General features: G+C 38.4%; 1 protein-coding gene and 1 long non-coding RNA gene across 4 annotated transcripts in view; one reads left to right on the forward strand and one right to left on the reverse strand.

Moving 5' to 3' along the window:
* LOC106027936 (uncharacterized) overlaps positions 1-19,735 on the forward strand; it is a 23,824-nt gene continuing 4,089 nt past the window's right edge. The window contains exons 1-2 of the long non-coding RNA XR_001201513.2: positions 1-236; positions 4,618-4,784. This is a non-coding gene — a long non-coding RNA (uncharacterized LOC106027936). The remainder of the gene's footprint in view (positions 237-4,617; positions 4,785-19,735) is intronic.
* Positions 12,337-19,735, reverse strand: part of LOC100723095 (glycine receptor subunit alpha-4) — a 27,951-nt gene continuing 20,552 nt past the window's right edge. For 2 of the 3 annotated variants that reach the window (XM_063246224.1, XM_003470973.5), the window contains one exon: positions 15,770-17,891. In XM_063246224.1, coding sequence (XP_063102294.1) covers positions 17,601-17,891 — 291 coding nt within the window. In that variant the 3' untranslated portion in view covers positions 15,770-17,600. Of the gene's footprint in view, positions 15,370-15,769; positions 17,892-19,735 lie in introns of those variants that run through there. The other variant, XM_063246225.1, reaches the window with a different exon arrangement.

A 19,735-nucleotide genomic window follows, 5' to 3' on the forward strand; every position in this document is an offset into this window, starting at 1 on the left:
TCCTGCTCTCTCTTCTGCAGGGAGGGATTATGGGTTTCTGGGTTCCCCCACCCCACGGGGAAAGGAAGTGTCTACGTGGCCTACTGAAATAGGATAGGCGGAAATGAGCTAAGGTTCCCGCGAGTGGGGAAGCGCGAGGTCAAATCTAGGGCCACGCCCCCGAGGCTGTTGCGCAACTCTCGGAGAAGGACGAAAAAGGCCCAATGGAGGTTTTGATGTGTGTGCTAGTGGGGGTGGTGAGTGTCGCGGGAGAATGGCGTTAGGGCCAGGGTGTCTGTGCGCGGGTAATCTCGCGCGGCTGTCGGTTTGGAGTGTAAACGCGCGTCAGCCCTTGTGGCGCCGGAGGTGGTGGGTGTGCGCAGGCGTGCGCTTCTAGCTTCAGGGTGTGCGTGTGCGGAGACCTGTTCTAAATTGTTTTTTTTTTTTTACTTTTGTGTGTTTGAAAATTTTACTGAAAAGGAAAATAAGGCAAAATTACCACAATAGAAATAAAGGACTTTTGTTAGAATTATATCAGCCTTCCCTACTGATTTTAGTCCCAATATAATTTTTTCCACTTTTATTTCTATGCCAAAATCCTGTTCTAAATTATAGTCCTTCAGTGCTTAAAAGCCACCCACATTAGCAATTCATTCCCACATTAGCAATTCTAAGGAGGCGATGGCTTTCAAGATCTTAACCTTCTTTGTCCCCGCCCCCTTTCCAATTCTCACAGAAATATTTTCTAATGAGAATACAGACTTACTCTCCTCTAGGGACGCCCCCGATTTTTGCAGAAGCTTTCTCTTACTTTCAGTCCTGATCTCCAAGTATTATGCAAATATGCACTGTTGATTTTCCAGAAAGTTCTCTGCATGAGGTTTATATATCTGGAATTTACCACTAGATGCCGCCAAATCCCAGCAAAGGATTAGCTGTTTGTTCTTGGAATTACGGCATTTTGCCACCCTCCCCATTTGCCAAACTCCAGATGTTATCTTTTCATTCCTAAGGAAAAATAAAACTGACTTCTGCAAACTATCCCTATTAGGCGGAAGCTTATAACAATACAACTCAAATATTTTTACTTCCTTTTTTTCCTTAAAAATATATTCCCCAGCATCCCTCTCTTCTTTTTTCCTGCATTTTATAGTAACAGGTTTGATGAATGGCTCTAAATACTCAACTGATGAAAATCTTAACCCTTTTTTGAATATTTTCTTCTCAAATAGAATTTCCCCAAAAGAAAGTACAGTAAAGATGATTAGTCATTCAGTAAAGGTAGATAATGCAGAGGTAAAAGATCTCTGGTCTTGAAAACTGATATTTCTTTCCTTTAAAATATTTTATCAGATATGTTTATTTGCACCCTATTTTCTACAATGTACTGCTAAATTTTATTGTGTCTCTAGCGTCAGAAACTTAATTGTAAACCCTATTTCACCTGTGATCCTGGGCAAATTTATGTTGTGATTCTCACTTTTTGCATGCTTACTGTATTTTACATGCTGTGTTAATCCATTACGCAACTATTCCTATTTTCTTCACAAAAATTCTACTAGATTGGTACTACTGTATTAAAATGAAATAAATAATAGAAATGAAACCTTTCCGTTATAAATCATACCTATTTCTACATAGAAGATGAAGAAGTTTTAGAGTAGTAGCTCCTCAGTGTTTTTCGAAACAGACCAAAAGCATCAGCATCATCTGAGAAGTTGTCAGAAATTCAGATTCTCAGGTCCCACCTCAAACCTAATGAATCATAAATTCCTGAAGTGGGGATTGGCAATCTGTTTTGATACAAACTACTCCCAGTGAATCTAATCCACGCTGAGACTTGAAAACCACTGTTTTTTTTTTTAAGAGAAGAAAAAGCAAAACAGAAAAAAGTGTAGAAAAAACTTTTAAATAAGAGCAGAAATGCTGTGGTTATTTTTATACGTACCACTAGAGGGTGCCACAGAATATAAAGCAAAAGAATAATTGATGTATCAATTCTGAGACACCCAACATACTATCGGTCCTGTTGTACAGATGATAGTACGTAGTATCGGTCCTGTTGTACAAATGTTTAGGGGTGTCAAGTTATTTTTCCAAATGCAAACAACGAGTATGGGGACCGGGATTAGTACTTACTTGTTCAACTGTAATGGTTTTCAGAGCCTCAAAACACTACATTTAAAGGTATCCCACCCTGCGTTGGCTATTGTAGTATCAAGGAAAGGGAAGAAAAACAAACCATGTAAGTGGTAATATGTTGATTTTCATAGCCTTCCTCCTCTCCATTCTATAATACAGTGTCACATGAGTGTTTCTTTTTTTGCTTTTTTTATTTTCCAATAGTCTACTCTTGAGCTTTTTTTCATTTACATTTGAATCTTATGTATAATGGGTGAATCAGGGTGGTAAGGAAACAGACTTGTTGAAATCCTATTGTGGGCTATACTATGTTGCTGTATACCAATTAATCCTAATAGGCCCACAAATTAGGTGACAGTTATTTTATATGTGAATAGAGTCTAATTTTTGTTTGGGCATATGACTTATAAGTAATGGAGCTTGAATAATTCTGTATAGCTCATATTATTATACTAAACTTTCAAGAACACTGTTTTGAATTCAGTGAGCCTTTTGCTATTTAAGTGACTTTTAACAAGTTCTCAAGTTTTTCCAAGCCTCAGTTCCATACACTATATGTATTAAATGAAAACAGGTATTTATGCTTTACAATTTAGAGCTATACTGTCCAACACAGTAGCCTCTAGAACATGTGGATTTTAAGTTTTAATTAAAATTAAGTAAGTTTTAAAAACATTCAGTTCTTAGTTGTACCAACCACATATCAAGGGCTTGGCAGCTATGGTTCTTGTGGCTAGCACCTACTCTAATAGTAGAGATACAGAAGGTTTCAAGTAATTAACCCAAGGTGTTATAACAAGCTGTCCACATCTGACTGTTCTTCCAACATTCTAAGAGACATATTGTTTTTTTGGTCTTTTTGAAACAAGGTTTCACTGTACAGTTCAGGCTGGCCTTGTACTCATTTTGTAGCCCACGCTGGCCTCCAGCAAGCAGTGATCCTCCTTCCTCAACCTCCCAAGTGCTGGGATTACACCCACCCGTGCCCAGCAGGAGACCTATTCTTATGGTACCGAGATTTTAAGACTATTAGTTTTAGAGTCCAAGAGGTAGCAGATAAAGGCATAGGAACTGAGTGCTCCATGTGTGCCAGGCAGCAAAGCGCTCAGCCCTTTACATTTGTTACCTCTCAAAATCCTCACTGAAGTACAGAGATGTTGAATACTAACACCAAATTGCTCAGCAAGTAAATGGCAGAGCAAAATATTTTTTTTCTCTCACTCTAATGCCCAGGCTTTTTCCTCTTAACATCACCCTATCCCTTCAATATGAATAGCTGTGAATATTCTCCTGCTGTCTATACTTACTGATGGGATAAGACTTCAGCAGATTCCTGATTTAAAGTGAGTTCTCTGAAAATGTGAATTATTCTTTGACTTTGCAGCCGAGCAACTGTCTTCACAATCTGCTTCAACTGGAAGGCAAAAATAGTTTAGATTTGTTTGGTTCCAAGGCCCAAAGCCAAATAGAAACTTTGGCCCCTGCCTTCCCCAAACACCTAATGGCTCCAAGAACCCTGTGTTAATTTGCAAGGTTTCCATTAGCTCGTAAAATGCTTCAGTGCTAGTTAAAAATACATGGCACCTAGGGGCAGACAAATTGTTAAGAAATATTCACTGAGTGGAACAATGAGAACGATGGTTCCCCCGCCCTGCCTCTGGGCTGCTGCAATCTCACCAGGGCAATTGGAAAATAAATTTCAGCTCGGATTTGCGCTCTCTTAGTTGAGTACTGTTGTGTAGGGTGCAACCTACCAGATCTTATTGGCTGGCCTTGTCTTACCTTGTGGCTATGAGCTATCCCAGGTCTGGAATGTAGTACTTAGTCTGTTTTAGAGGATGAGGAGAGACACTAGTGTCCTCCCATGGCTTTTGAGTAGTGGGTAAAATTGGGTATTGTAAGGTTTATTTGATATTTTAAAAATTTGTTTCTGCTGGGGATATAGGTCAGTTGGTAAGATGCCTGCCTAGCATGTGTAAGGCCCAGGGTTTGGTCCCCAGCACTACCAAAACATACCTTAAGGTGCCAGGGATATAGCTCAGTGGCACAGCACCTGCCTGGCAAGTGCAAGGTCCTGAGTTCAATTCCCAGTACCAAAATACATTTTGTTTCTAACAAATGAGATATTTCTAAAACAGTGTTTGCTTAATGTAAAATGTTAAAATGGTATTTCTATAATGAGGCTGTATTTATACTTGCTTCACATCATAGGAATTTCATAAAACCAGTCCAGAATATTAGTCTGGGTTAGGCTAGTTTGCTAGTACATAACAGGTAGAGCAAGAATTGGAAAAGATCATAGAAAATTTTTTTATCTTTTTTAGGGGTATCTATTTCCTCCAATTAACCTCTGCCCCATGACTGACCCATCCATTTGATAGAAAGGTTTTTTCAAGTGTGTAAAAACACTGAAAAACCAAACCTAATTATTGAAGTTCTTGGATAATATTGGGATGCCAGACCTGAACATTTTCTTTTATTTTCCCCTTGATACAGCTGGCTGACTTCATGGTTATGTGAATGACACATTTCACTTGGAACTATCATGTGAAGTTGTCCATGTTACATATCAACCAAGAGATGAAGACTGATTTCTACCTGTGTTTGTTGATGCCTATAATTTAAGTTTGCCTCAAGAGGATGCTTTCAGCCTTTTTCCAGAGGTAAGTTTATTTATGCTTATAACTTCTACCTGTGGTCCCAGTTCACTGGAAATAATAAACATTATGGCTTTTAAAAATGTCAACTGTTGAAGAAGTCAAACTATACCTTCCTGTGAGCCAGGCTCTGTCATGTGGATTGGGAAGAGACTCAGCGAGAAGACAAACTATGTCTTCCCATGAGCCAGCTGGTGTGTGGGCTGGGAAACCAGAAACACAACCTTCCCACCCCCCACCACCCTGGTATGCAACTGGCTGATTCAGAGGACTCAGGGTGATAGCAATTGGGGTGAAAGGAATAACTTCATTCTTGTATTGTTTGATTCGCTTTGAAGGCCTGGGGCTGGTAGTCTGGGCATCTATTAGGGGATGGCACTGTGCACTGTGGCAACTGTGGGGGATTTCCTTCTGTCTTATTTTTTTGTCTTTTTTTTTTTTTTGGTACCGGGATCGAACTCATGACCTCACGCTTGCCAGGCGGGCACTTAGGCTGCTGAGCTAAATCCCTAGCATTCTGTCTTATTTTTGAAGTCCAATGTTTTGTTCTGTTTTACTATTTTGTTTTAGTCCTATATCTGGTAACCTGAGAAACTATTTTGAAGATAATAATATACAGTATAACAACAATTGCTAAATTCCTATCATTTTGTTTGAAAACCTGTGTAACTATTGTTGTTTTATAGTTGTTGTCATTTTGCTTTTGTTGTTGATTCTTTTTGTTGTTGTTGTTATTAGGTTTGTTTGCTTCTTGATTTTTCTGTTTTTCTTTTTTCTCTAAAATAAAATTAGGTTTGTTTGCTTCTTGATTTTTCTCTAAAATAAAATTACCAATGTCAACTGTCATTTCTTAAAAGGACAACAGAAATACTTAAATTTCTGTCTAAATCATTAAAGCATATGGGGGTTTATTGTACTATTTTCCTACATTTGTATATCTTCATTTCTATAGTAAAACAACTTTAAAAATAGAAAAAAAATTAAAATTTCTTACAATCCCAGGGAAAAGAATACTTTCAGGTTTTTCTTTAGAATAACACTTTATTAGCTAAGGGCAGGGTGAAATACAGCCCTTCAATAGAGATGGACTAGGAGAAAATTAGGGAAGTGGGAAGTTTAGATTTTAAAACATCACTGGCAGAAATTCCGATTTGCCAGAAGGGGAATCTCCTCTTGCCTGCATCCCCTCTTCATCAGAACCCATAGGAAATGCCAGTCTAATGCGCTACTGGTAATGAAAGCAGTGTCTCATATCCCTTTGGCATTTGGGAATGTAGAGACATTGCAAACCATAGATACAGGCCTCAGTTAACTGGTGAAAACCATCTTAGCAAGTGGGCAGAAGAACAGGAAAAGGGAATCTGGGGCAGAACTAGGCAGAACTAGAACATGAGCAGAACTAGGACTGTAATGGGGCTTTGTATTGACCCCAGGTAAGTACTGCAGAAGGCAAAGCTGCTGAGGAAGGAAATGACCGAGTAACTCAAAATGTGATAGAGACTTGCTCAAGACTTTCTGAATATTCTTTTCTTGTTTTAGACAGGACCTTACTGTATAGTTCAGGCTGGCCTTCACCTTATTATGTATCTCAGACTGACCTCAAACTTGCTGTGATTCTGCTGCTTTAGCCTCCTGAGTGCTTGGATTACAAGAGTGTGCCACCACACCCAGAAAGACCTTCCACGTATTCTTGGGAGATACGTCCCATCTGATTTGCCGTTTTTAAAACAATACAAAGCCATCTGAAAAGCAAAATGCATGTATGTGTGCACACGCATGCACATACAGTTAAAGACATGGAACCTGACCCATTTGCAAAGGCAGGTTACATAAGCACACATTGAAATTATGTGGTTTTTTGCTTTGTTCTTATGTTTTTATTATGTGACTAAGTAAATGAGGGATGTTTGTACACTGCCAGGAGTGAGCAGATATGGTTAGAAATGGGGGCACTATTTAGAGCATGGAGACCTCAGAGGACATGTTGTTTGAAGGCTCTGAGTTTGAGACAAAATGGTTCAAAATTGAGGACAGAGAATGAGAGCAAGAACAGTTCCTAAAAGGTACAAAGCTGAGATTCACCCGCTGCTCCCAGGCCAGAGTTGTAGTTGGGACGTCAGTGGGACCCAGGCGGGTACATGCAGCTTTCAATAGAGCTGGTCTGTGAAAGTTGGCTGAGAGGACAGAGGATGATTGATGTTTGCTCCAGAATGGGGCTTTCAGCTGTGCTCACCGCCTCACCAGGCTCCCAGCTGTAAACAAAAGTCCTGGCCCTTCATGGCACTGCAGAGCAGTCCAGGCTGGTGTAAGTCTCTGAGGACAGCTAGACCATTTTCTCATCCTGGATGAAAACCAGGAGACAGAAGAAACAATAGAAGAGGGGAGGGGGGCAGAATTGCAAGGGGATGAGAAGGAACAACCAATAGGAAGAAGCTGTCAATTTCAGATCTTAGATCTCTGGAAGAAAGTTGTAGATATCTTATGGGGCTAGCAGGCCACTTCCCTGTATCAGCTTCACAGAAAGTGAGTTACTAAAGGAATACTTCAGAGGCACTTGGGTAGCAATGGTGAACCTTTTAGAGCTTTTAAGAACAAATTGCCAGCTGCAGCATGCATGCCATAGGTTTGCTACCACTGTTCTACTACATCATTCACTCTTTGGCTGGGAATAAAGGTACCATACATTCCAGGAAAGGACTAAATAGTAAAAACGAGGCAAGCTTTGGCTAAGGCAGATTAGTGTGCTTTCTGGTAGGTGAAAGTCAGACTAGAGGATTGATCTTAAACTGATGTTCAAACAGAAACCTTTAAAAGTTTTCAATTCTAGGAGGAAAAAATCATGAGAGATCATTGACTTTTTAAAAATATTTTTGGGGTGCTAGAGATTAAATTCAGGTTCTTGTACATGGTAGGCAAGTACTGTATCATTGAGCTACACCCCCAACCCCTCAGAAATCACTAGATCTTAAAAATTAGAACAAAACAAAACAAAATAAAAAAGCAATCAAACAAAACACAGAAAATGCCAGCCTCAGCTTACCCCCAACTCTTGCAGTCTCATTTTCACTCCCTCGCTTTTCCTCTTATGCTTTGAAAAGCACGAGAAATCTTACTTAATTCGTCCTCCTAACCTGAGAGATTTGGCAGTATGGTCAAATGTATTTACTTCCACATGTGCATTTGTTCATTCATCTGCCATTCATTGCTCATCTCCACTGTTCCAAGAACAGTACTTTTCCTTGCTTAAATGATGCTCACAATTGAGTGAAAATTTTATACTGATCACTCATTTGATACCTTCAATATTTTGGTAGGACTTTACCTTACAATATTATAGTAAGGGAGAATTTTCTGGGCATTAGAACCTACAAAGAACTTCAATTTCAGGAGTAGACCCTCTGTACAACAGGTGACTCAGTCACACTCAAGGAGTGAATACTTACACCAATCTCCCCATACTTTTTCCTCTTTCATGTAGAGGTTAAATGTCAGGGTAGAAAATATCTGGAAGGGCTTCAGGGAGTTGACATCCCTTAACACTTAACTAGACTGAGACCAGTAATGCAAATAGGACACAAGGTGAATGTGTTATGTAAACCAGAGTGAAGAAACTAAAGGAACTACAGCAAAAGGAATCTGATTTCCCAATAAAACGGAGAGCTACCTTATATCCCGGAGGAGAGCTGAAACTAGAATGTAGGTCTAAGAAATCTTCCAAAGAGAGAGCATAGTCCTCATACTAGGACCCATGTTAGTGCCAGGGGCTCGGTTTCATCTTTAATTTAGGTTTCAGTTGGCTAGGAAACTAGCAAAATAAGATGTCAGAGAGGTGGTACACATGCATCCCTGGCACCTCCCCTTGCTTCCTTGCTTCAAGGAAGGATAAAATGAAGATATGTATACTATTTATACTTATAATAATAACTGGATATCTATTGATTAATATATCAGACATATTATCTGTGATGCTTTGAAGATGTGTTTCATTAGCTTTAATCTCTCTCTCCCTTGAATCCATTATCTTGAACATGACTCCACCAGGAGGATATTAGGAAGGAGAACCATGTAAGCAGCATATAGAAAAGAACAAGATTAATTTCCATAATTCATTGTTTTCTGTTAAGTGACCTTGGATGAAGAGGGTATATAAATCTCCTAGTGAGATGGGACAGGAAGTGTTAATTACAAAATAAATAGAGTTAAAACAAAACCAAATCATAGCCAAAATCAATGAAGTACATTTCTGAGAAACCTAATGATATATTAAGGAAAAACTACATCGTCTCCTTCCTTAAAAGACTCCCGAAGCTTAGACCAGCCAAATAATTATAACAGTTTATTTTTCTACTATGGAAGTATAAAATAAATATAAATCTAAGGAATTAATAAAGAAATTTTGGTAAGGAAGACGCTGACTTTCTAGAATTGGAGCTCAACATGACATTTTTTACATCTGTAATATTATCCTAACTGTTGCCAAGGTTTGTGTTATCCCCTTTTCTATGGAAACTGTAAACATCTAATATGGCTATCAATCAGTGGTGAGCAAGGCAGAGGTCATACCAGGAACAATTTCCTCTTTTACAAATTACCTTTTACATAAATCTGTTGTAGTCCCTAAGTCAAAGTAGTTCCAGAAGTGGGATTCTGTGGCTAATAAATGATAGTACATTTGAACATTTTACTTTTTTTGTCTATTTGAGACAGGGTCTTGCTACGCAGTTCAGGTTGCACTTGGCTTCACTTTGTAGCCAAGGCTGGTTTCAAACTTATAACAATCCTCCTACCTCAGCCTCTCGAGTGCTAGGATTACAGGAGTACGTCACCATGCCCAGTTTACTTCCTATTTTATTCTTTCACAGTTGTGAGTAAGTTGAGAAAAAAAGGGGTTACAGTTAGGATCTGTGCTTTGCGTCATTAAACCTTCAATAGTCCTGTGTTGTATGATGAAGAGATAGGATTACATGGTCTCAGGCAGGCCTTTCCAGTTCTGTTGTGCCAGTTTTTAAAATTCTAAGACATTTTGATCTGTTGAGCCAATTATCTCATGTGAAATCCCACAAGACATTGGTTTTTAAATAAAGCTGACCTTTTTTCTCTGTGTGGGAAGAGGTATAAGTAGTAAATACAGTAAATATGTTATTATGACCATGGCTCCAAGCATTCTTGCCCTACTGATAGGGCTATTTTTATAACTTGGAATTTGCTTCTATTGTAAGGCTTAGGTAAGTCATTTAATCTCTCTGAGCCTCATTTCTTCACTTCTTATATGAATTTACGATTATCTTACCTCAAATGTTGTTTTCAAGATGACATGGTAATTAAATGCTTTGCAAAATGAAAAAAGTACAAGGTCACCTAAAATTGTATGGCCTTTCATGACATATCCTTTTCAAAGAAAGTACAGTTGATAAGAACTAACACTGCAACTGGCTAGTTGAAAAAATTTTTTGAAGATCTGCAATGCTCGTTGCTTTAAAAATTATGTGGTAAACACTAATTTATTTCATGCTATGGGCTTGGTAAACACTGGCCTCAAAGTAGTTTTATGCACATGACCAAAACTCATATATAATATGTAATGTATTCAAAAGACAACTACAGTATACCTCTGTTTACAAATTTAATTTGTTTTATGATTTTGGTAAAGATGGCTGTTTTTGTGTAGGGAAGATGGCCATGATCATATTTGTCATTCAGTGTGAAATTTGCAAATGGAAGCAAATTTTTGGAACACTTTTGTATGCAAACCAAATCATTTGCAAACAGAGGTGTTCATGAATTGAAGCATAACTATAAATAATCTTGCAAGTATAAATATAGATTATGAGATATAATCAATATATTTACTGAAAGTTTAAATTTTTAAAAAAGTTATTAAAGTAAAATACATGTTGCGTTAATCTCCCACAGGCTACCCCCTCACTTATAATACACTTATCCCATCATTCTTGCTGCTTTCTAAAGCCATGCTGGAAGTCCATCTCCATGTCTTTACAAAACTGTGGTGAATGCTGTTGCTGAGTACCAGCCAGTGGATACGCAGGCTTGTAAAAGTATTACAATGTGTGCTCATCCACAGTATCACCAGACCTAGCACCAGGTGAATTCTGGGTCTTCCTGAAAGTCAAAATGACCATGAAAGATATTTTTAACTGAGTCAGGACATTAGGACAGCCACAAGAGTGAAAATGAAAACACTCATAGAAAAGGACTTCTAGAACTGTTTGAGAAATTGGCAAGATTGATGGGATAAGTGTGTTCAAATCTAGGAGAGTGTTTTGAGGGCAGGATAATGTCTTTGACTGTAATAATGGTAATGATTTTTTGACTGTAATGGTAATGTGTTTTCACTGTAAACAAAATTTACACATTTACTTTATTTTTCAGCTGTACTTCATATTCATAGAATATCACTGGAAGGCCTAAATTTGTCTGTATGTTGGAGTTGCAGGGATTTGAGAATGTTTTACAGTGGCTAGTTTTCCAGACAAATAGAAGTACCTCAGGTGGAGAGGTCAGTGGAAGACATTTAAAGGCTAGGGAACAATTCATACAAAAATACAAAATATTAGAATCAATTACTAAGCTCTGGATTCTGTGGGTGGATTATCATGCCCAAGTGCAGGATGCATTTAGAGAAGTGAAGGGGGTATGAGAGAAGAGGCTGGGAGTGCCAGCAGGAGCCAGAGAAGAAAATCTCTTGGAGGCCAGTTTAAAGAATTTGGACTTTCCCCTAGACATGGAAGGAGGATATTGAAAGACTAAAAATGAAGAAGTGACATAAACAGACTGTTTTATAGCAGTCTATTTATGATCGAATTGGTACTAGTGTGGAGGATAGGAAACCACATGAAATCAGGAAGGATAAGGAAAGAGGGAGAGATTTCAGAAATATCTGGAAAGTATACTCAACGAGAATTAGTGATTAATTCTGAGCACTGTGGAAGTTGTCAAGGTTGACTCCCATGCATCTGACTACATAGGTAGAAGCACCACTCATCAAGGTTTGAAAGATTGTAGAATGGAATGGGAAATAAAGTTTGAAAGATTTTATTTTTTGTTTGTCCCTGAACTTGTTGAGTGAATGGAGGCAGTCATTTGAGAAGTATCAGCATGCAGGTTATCCTAGCCACTGAAATAGTTGAGAACAGCCAAGCAGGAGGTGTAGAGTGAAGAGCCTTGAAGTCCAGAGTCAAAATCCTAGAGAGTAAGAAATGGCCAGAGGGACAAGAGAAGAAATCAGTGAATGAAAGTCAGGGGAGAAAAGAATTTCAAAGCAGCTATGACATTTTAACATGTTACGAGAAGTTACGAGAGAAAGGACAGAAAGGTGTTGATAACATAGCAATTAAAAAGTACTATGGGGAACATAGAGAAAGCATTTGGAGAATTAGCATGGCGAAGAAAAAAGGTACACTGCAATTCACTGAGGTATAAATAATAAAAGTAAGGATGTAGAAATGACTAATAAGCATGTATCTTTTAAGTAACTTGATGGTGAACAGAAAAAAGACTGTAGATCAATAGCTAGAGAGAATTTTGAGATCACATAGAGTGCTTTTTATTTTTTATTTTTCATTTTGGATGAAAACAAGCATGGAGACATTATACAATTTTCCAAGGTTTCATAGTTTTCAAAGCATATTATATGTTGATAGAAACAATTCAGTGCCAGTGATAGGATGACAATATATGAGAAGTTATTTTAGCCTAAGCTTTCTTTTGAATAAAGTTGACTTGGAAATTGCAAATTTGAAGTTCCAAAGAAGACCATGTATTAGAAATTTGATAGGTGTAGAAGAGGGACTATGATGATGTAGTTTGCTCATGTAATAGCTAATTTGTATTGAGTACTTACTATGTTTGAAGTTTTAAGTTAGGCACTTTGCCAGCATTGTCTAATTTATTTCACACAGCAACCCTTTGAGGTAGGTTCTGTTACTACTTTCATTTAATAGATGTGAAAACTGAAGCACAAAAGAGTTTAATAATTTGCTTAAGGCTGCAAAGTTATTGCAAGTTGGATGTTTGAGCCTTCAAATGAGGAAACTTAGGCTCCTGATGGGGTGAAGTAATTTTTCCAAGAACCTATATCTAGTGCTAGAATTATAATTTAAATGCAGGCTCTGTCTGGTACCAAAGCCTGCATGTTATCTGTTTTCCTAGATCCAGCTCTAGAAGGCAACATACTTTCTGAATTTAGGTGCTAGTAAGAATTTGCCTTTATACTAGGTAACTGATACTGAAAGCATGTACTTCTGTTTTTCCATTTTTTTTTTTTTTTTTTTTTTTGATTGAGAATCAAGCTCAGGACCTTGTGCTTGCCAGGCAGGCACTTGTGCCACTTGAAGCACATACTTCTGTTGTAATACACCATAAAGTATAATACAGCATGGGATTTGTAGGAAGTTTCATGATAAAAGCAGAGGTTGCAAAAAACAGAGCTACCCAAGAGGGGTAGCAATTGTTGAGTTCTTATATGACTTCTTCATATGGCTTCTTGACAGCAGACTTTGTCATACTTTCATGGAGAGAACGTGAGAGTGCAGTGGCTCAGATACCTTTCTTCCTCTTGCCTAAGTTTGCTAGCAAACACTTCTGATGCCATCAGCCTATATTTATAGAATATAAACATTATTCTTGTTGTGAAGTGTATTATAACAAAGAGTCAGGCTAGGAAGAACAGCTTGCTTGCTGTCCCTTCAGAGAGGGCTGTCTTTCTACCAGGAACAGTGTGTGGAGTAGGAGTGAGTGGCAGATAGTTGTACTGCTAAAATCCTAAAATCTCCAATACTGTATGCACTTATCACAACCAGTTTTCATCTGGTGATTGATTTTTGAAATAAGCCTGACACTAGTCTTCATATGTGGATTATTTTGAATGTTCAGTCAGAATAGTATGATTCTTAATTCAGTGATGCAATAACAAAGTTTTCTTATCTTCTTCACTTTGTTTCTGTCCCACTCAAAGACATGCACTCGCTCTGTATGTGTGTGTGTGTGTGTAAATTCTGTGTGATTTTATAAGCTGCCTTCTAGGTCTGTTTTTCTGCAATCAAAACACTAATATAAAGAAATGAACAGAAATCCAGGCATGGTGGCTCACATCTGTAATCCCAGCACTTGGGAGGCTGAGGGAGGAGGATTGTTGCTAGTTGGAGACCAGCCTGGGCTACAAAGTGAGCTCAAGGCCAGCCTGGACTGTATAATGAGACCCTGTCTCAAAAAGAAAAGAAAAAGAAATGAGCAGAAAAGTGGTAATGCAATGCAGATAATGCAATTGGGAGGCCATGCTTTTATTCTACACACATATATTGAGCATTGCTAGATACCAGAAGCCAAGTTATAAAAATTGCAGTACCTTCCCCCAAAGAGGCTATTCCACATTTCTTCCATTGATCCAATGATAATACTACCTAACTTCATAATTGCTGAATGGTTCCCATGCTTGATTGATTTGTTCACATTAACAGAGCAGTCTAAAGAAATTGTTAATCCAAATATACTGATAATAAATTGAGAGAGGAGGGAGGCAAGTGCCAAAGTGAGCACAAGTGAGGGCACATATAAATATTCCCAGATTCTGGAAGAAGTTTAGATATTACCATCACTCAATGAAAAGAAAAAAATAACTTTAAATCAACTTAACATTTTAAATAGAAGAGGGCCTGTTCTTTGGTGATAGGTAAGGAAAGTGCTTATGGGGGAAAGTTAGAGAAATAAATTTTATTTACTACTCTTCTTCCACAGAGAAATCTCTTTTTGCTTTGCCTGTAAATTCTGGGGAGAATAAGAGGCTCTGCTAGTGTATTAAGGGGAAACAGGAAGACAGAACAGCAGTTTTTCAAAGAGCAGGGCAAGCTGAAGGAAGACGGAGGTGCTAATCGCCTTAACAACAACCAAGGAAATGAAGCCCTTTCTCTTGAAAAAAAAATGTCTAAAAAATGTAACTCACATTAAATTTTAATAACAAATTAATGAAAACACTTATAACACTTTATGTAGGGATATTTCTCCCTTTTAAAATGCTGTTTTAAATCTTAAAATCATTTCTTGTAAGATACAGGCAGGAAATAATGTGGGTGTCTGCAGAGCTGAGAACCGTAAGAATGATGATAAATGGAAGTTACCTCCAAACAGTAAGGTTCTCTTATATCGCCCGTTGCCAATTCATTGTGGTAAGAAGGGTCTAAGTTTAAGAATTCTGTGATTGAATGTTTTGCTTTATGTCAGATGCCTCAGTGAGACCTAGCACTCCCCATGCTCCTTTATGTATGTGGCAAGAATAAGGAAAATGAAAGCCATTTATACCTGATTCTGACACCATGCATCTCCCTTCCCTACCCAGGGGCTTTAATGGAAGGGATAGTAGATTCCACCTGGCATTGCCTCTGAGTAGCTTTGTGAATTCCTTTGGCTATTATGTTGGTTGGTACTTTGGCTTCTTTGCTTCCCAGCACCAGCTGATGCCCTTATCTGAGTCCCAGTTGGGCAGGCTGTATTGCTCAGTTATGTAGCTGTCTCCAGGGCATTGTTCTTGAGACTTCCAACAGGGCAGATTTGTGCAGTTGGTCCATCTGGACAAGATCTATAACAAGAAGAGCTCTGTGCAATAAGCTCATCTCCATAGTCCACCCCCCTTTACTCACCCTGTTCGGGCTGCAGCAGCCTGACACCCCAGCTCCACTATAGAGAGTATCAAAGAGACACTCTCTCCTCTTTTCAAAGGGGTATTGCTAGTGTGGCCTCTTATTGATTGGCACTACCTGGGCAGAAATGGGAAAACAGGAGCTCTCTGCCCTTCTCAATTTAATCTCCTTTAAGCCAGTTTTAAAATTTTAATTTTGGCGCTAGTATGATAATTATCACCAATAAAAATAATTTCTAGACCTTCTTTGAATCCTCTTCTCAAAACCAGGAGAAAAAGAAGACTATCTCAGTGAACAAGAAAGAACAAACAGTAGGAAAAGGGAAAAAGAAAGCTGAGCTTTTGGTTTGATAATAGGATCTATTTTGACCATTGTTCTATTGACTTTCAATTTGGAACATCCTGAATTGAGGGGTGGGAAGGGAGAAGGAGGGAGAAAGAGATAAAGAGAGGTTGAATTTACATAGTTAATTATAATATATCCATAGAAAAGAGCAAGATATCAAAGAGATTATTTGATTATCTCTTTGTGTGTTAGCCCCGCACTTCAGTCTGTCCCATGTGCCTAGCATAGTTGGGTCACCTCAAAGGACTCAGTGTAGCAGACCAGTGCTTCCCCATATTCCAGTGATATATTAGGGCTGAAATAGGCTCTCCCATACCAACCCTCTGTATTCTGACATTTCTGGTAGTGTTATGTGACTGCCACATCTCTTCAGAGCTCTTTACTATAGAAGGAAAAACAGGTACAAGAGAAGGGTGAAAAATAACTCTGATTATGGCCTTCTAACTTCTATAGCTTCTACCCTAATGTTGGTAGAGTCATTGTTTTTCCAGTATATGGGTCCTCTATACACCTAGTTCCTCCCCAGGAACGTTGAAGCCTATTCTAGCCTGCACAAAGTTTCTTGGCACCATTTGCTAACCAAAAGAAGCTGAAAGAGCAAATTGGAATGAAAGGTTCTAAAAAGTAAAGATACTTTGGAGAAAAAGAAGAAATAAGTGAAAACAACCTACAGCAGACTGAGGATCTCACTTTACTTTTTTCTCTCTCCCTACCTTCTTATCTCCCCCTTCCCTTCTTTTTTTGTACTACTGGAGACTAAACTCAGGGTCTCACATATGCTAGGCAAGTACTCTACCACCGAGACACATCCCCGGCCCTTTTTCATTTTACAAAGTGTGTGTGTGTATGTGTATGTGTGTGTATGTTTTGAGACAGGATCTTTCCAAGTTGCCCAGGCTGGCTTTGAGCTTGTGATACTGCTGCCTCAGCCTCCCTAGTAGCTGGGATTATAGTCATATGCCACCATGTCCAACCAGATCTTATTTTTTCTTGAGCTTTCTAACATCAAGTAATTTATTTAAAGAATAAGTATTTTTTCTCTTTCTGCTACACAGGAGCGCAGTACTTCCTGTCAGCATGCTAATTAGGGACTAGAATGAACATTTCTGAGAGCAGGAAGTTTGGGTGTATCTGAAAATGCCATATTCCTGAGGGTCCAAGATTCTTTCTGTAATTCTGATGATGCTGGGCTTCTCAGGAAATTTAAACATTTGTTGTTGAGCCATATAATAGTGCCTTAGCCTAGTGTAGCCTATGACTGCTCATTCTTGTTATGAGAAAGGGAACATCTGCCTTTGCCTTCCTCTCACTGTAAGAAAACCTGACTAGATCACATAGGGCAGCGCTTGTGAAAACAAAAGGCTTCTATCTGAGCATGCAGTAGAAGAAACACAGGGCTCAATAAAGGCCAGGCCTTGGGTAGATGGTTGCCTGGAGAGGAGTGGTGCATATTAAAATGAGAAATACATGGATCTAATAACAGTGGTCTAAATATTCTGCACTGGAATAGTGGAAAACAGAAGGTGCCTGGCAAGGGCAGGAAGTCGTCTTGGCTGTAGGAACATGCCCAAGTTTTAGTTTCATGAGAAATGGGAGAGTATGAAGAAAGTTTCGATTCCGGTAGATGAGCCATCTTACTATAAGTACAGCCACCACTGGCACCATGCGGTATAGACCCATATAGTTTTGGGACTGGTAGTTGTTCTGGGAGGGAGAAAGATCAGGAAGAAATTATCCAAGTCCTTGGTAGGATCTAATGGAGTGGGAAAGCCCACCCAGGAGAAAGCAGAAAGCCAGCAGCTGGATTCTGTAGCTCCCACCCATTTCACAGCGCCTGGTGGATATCTTCTGACCGTAGCACTTTATAGACAACCCAGTAAAAGATATTAAAGATGAGAAAAGTAAAAGGGAAGACAGCCCTAGAGATGGTATCAATTCTCTTAGCTCGGTCCACGTAGAGTTTCCGCATGATTTCTCCCTCTTTTAGAAGAGGAGCTGGAGGTTGAGGGCTATAAATAGTAGAACCTTTCATTGGACCTCTATCCTTTCCCTGTAAGCAGTGGCCCAGGCCATAGCCACGGAAGTAGAAACGGCTTTCTCGAATGATGTCTTCCTCCTGAAATTATGGAAAAAAAGGCAGAATTTGAAGTTAAAACTGTAAGGCAGGGAGATAAGACCACACATAAATATCTCATAGATGATGCAGTGCAGACAAGGTGACTGAGTACATAGGCTCACATCTTTGATGGCCACAAAACTACTCATGAGGTAATCATATGCTGAGCACCTACATGTGGTAATTATGGTATATGTCATGATTCCACTTGCAGATAGGTCCCCAGCTGCTTTTTAAAAATGCATAATATCATTTAGGTCCATCTGAAACCCAATCAAGTGTCAACTATCATGAGAAGGCATGTCAATACCAAGTTATCTCTGGTTAGTAATAAACAGAAAAACAAAATGAGCAGACACTAAAGCTGTTTAGATGTAGTGAAATTTAATGAATTTTAAAATCTTAAGAATTAGATTTCCTTATATATAAAATATGTTTTAAAAATTAACTTCATGCTTAAAATTCTAAAAATTTTAAATAACCTAATGGCCTATTGAAAGTAGAATAAATGAAGTTGATCTGCTCCTGCAGATATAAGTGCTGCAGGTCAGCAACTTTGTCATAGGGGTCTGTACATTTATGATCTAAAAAGCATTCTGTGTATGTACCCCACATGCATTGTAATAAACACATTAACACAAATGTAGAATACATTTTATATAAGCACTGAGTTATGTAGCAAACTACAAAAAATCTGTTTATCTAATAGTCATCTGACAGATTAACACAACTATAACACAGCGAGGAGCCAGGAAGTAAGGACAAAATGATACTGATAAAAGAGATAGAGGTCAAACATGGTGGTTCATGGCTATAATCGTAGCCCTCCAGGTGTCTAAGCCAAGATCACAAGTTCAAACCCCACCTGGGAATTTAGTGATTTCGTGAGACCCTGTCTCAAAGTAAAAAAGAACTGGGGATTATAACTCAATGCAAAGACCCCAAGGACAATACCGCGCCCCCCCCCCAGTACTCTATACTACCATCAGAAAAGAACATGTAGTACTTATATGCAATGAAATACTACTCTGCCATTTCATTAAACTTGAGTTATTTGTAGGAAAATGGATGCACCTTGAGATCATAATGGTAAGTGAAATAAATCAAACACATAAGCTTAAATATCACATGGTTTCTCTTATATAAGAAACCCAAAATATAAATAAAAAGAAAAATTAAAAACAGATAATAGGAATATTTTGCAAAGGGAAGGAAACCAAGAGATGGAGTGTGGAAGAGGGAAAAGAAATGAAAAAGTAATTAAAATGTGTTATATACATGTGTCAGTTCCTATGAGAAATATAATCAATATGTATTGCAAACATGCACTAATAAAAAGTTGAAAAAATACAGTGAATGAGATAAAAATAATTACAATAAAAGACACATTGTTACTAATCCCCTTTAAAATATTCTACCTATATTTGAATACACTAATCTCATCATTCTTGTACCTTTTTGAAGTAGTTCTGGAAAGCTCTCTTTCCTGAGTGTGTTTACTTACATTGTTGGGGTTACCCTGATGTCTTGATTCAAAACACTTACCTTTCATGGTCATTTTGAATTTGTGGAAGATCCAGAAGTCTTACAGTTCCAGATCCAGTGAATAAGGTGGAAAAGGACATATTGTAATGTTTTTATGACCCTGCCTTTCTATTGGGTGGCACTTGGCAGCAGCATTCACTGTAAATTTTAATCACACCTTCTAAAGACACTTACAAAAGAGGAGGGGAAAACCAAAGCCTCTGAGTGATCAGTAGAGTTTTACTTATACAGAAGGTCACTGGACCCTCCCTCCCATTCAGAACCTATTTACTCTTATTTTATTTAAGACCAATACCTCA

Source organism: Cavia porcellus, unplaced genomic scaffold (genome assembly GCF_034190915.1).
Source record: "Cavia porcellus strain 051 isolate PalLab524CR breed Dunkin Hartley unplaced genomic scaffold, mCavPor4.1 scaffold_3, whole genome shotgun sequence".
NCBI lineage: Eukaryota > Metazoa > Chordata > Mammalia > Rodentia > Caviidae > Cavia > Cavia porcellus.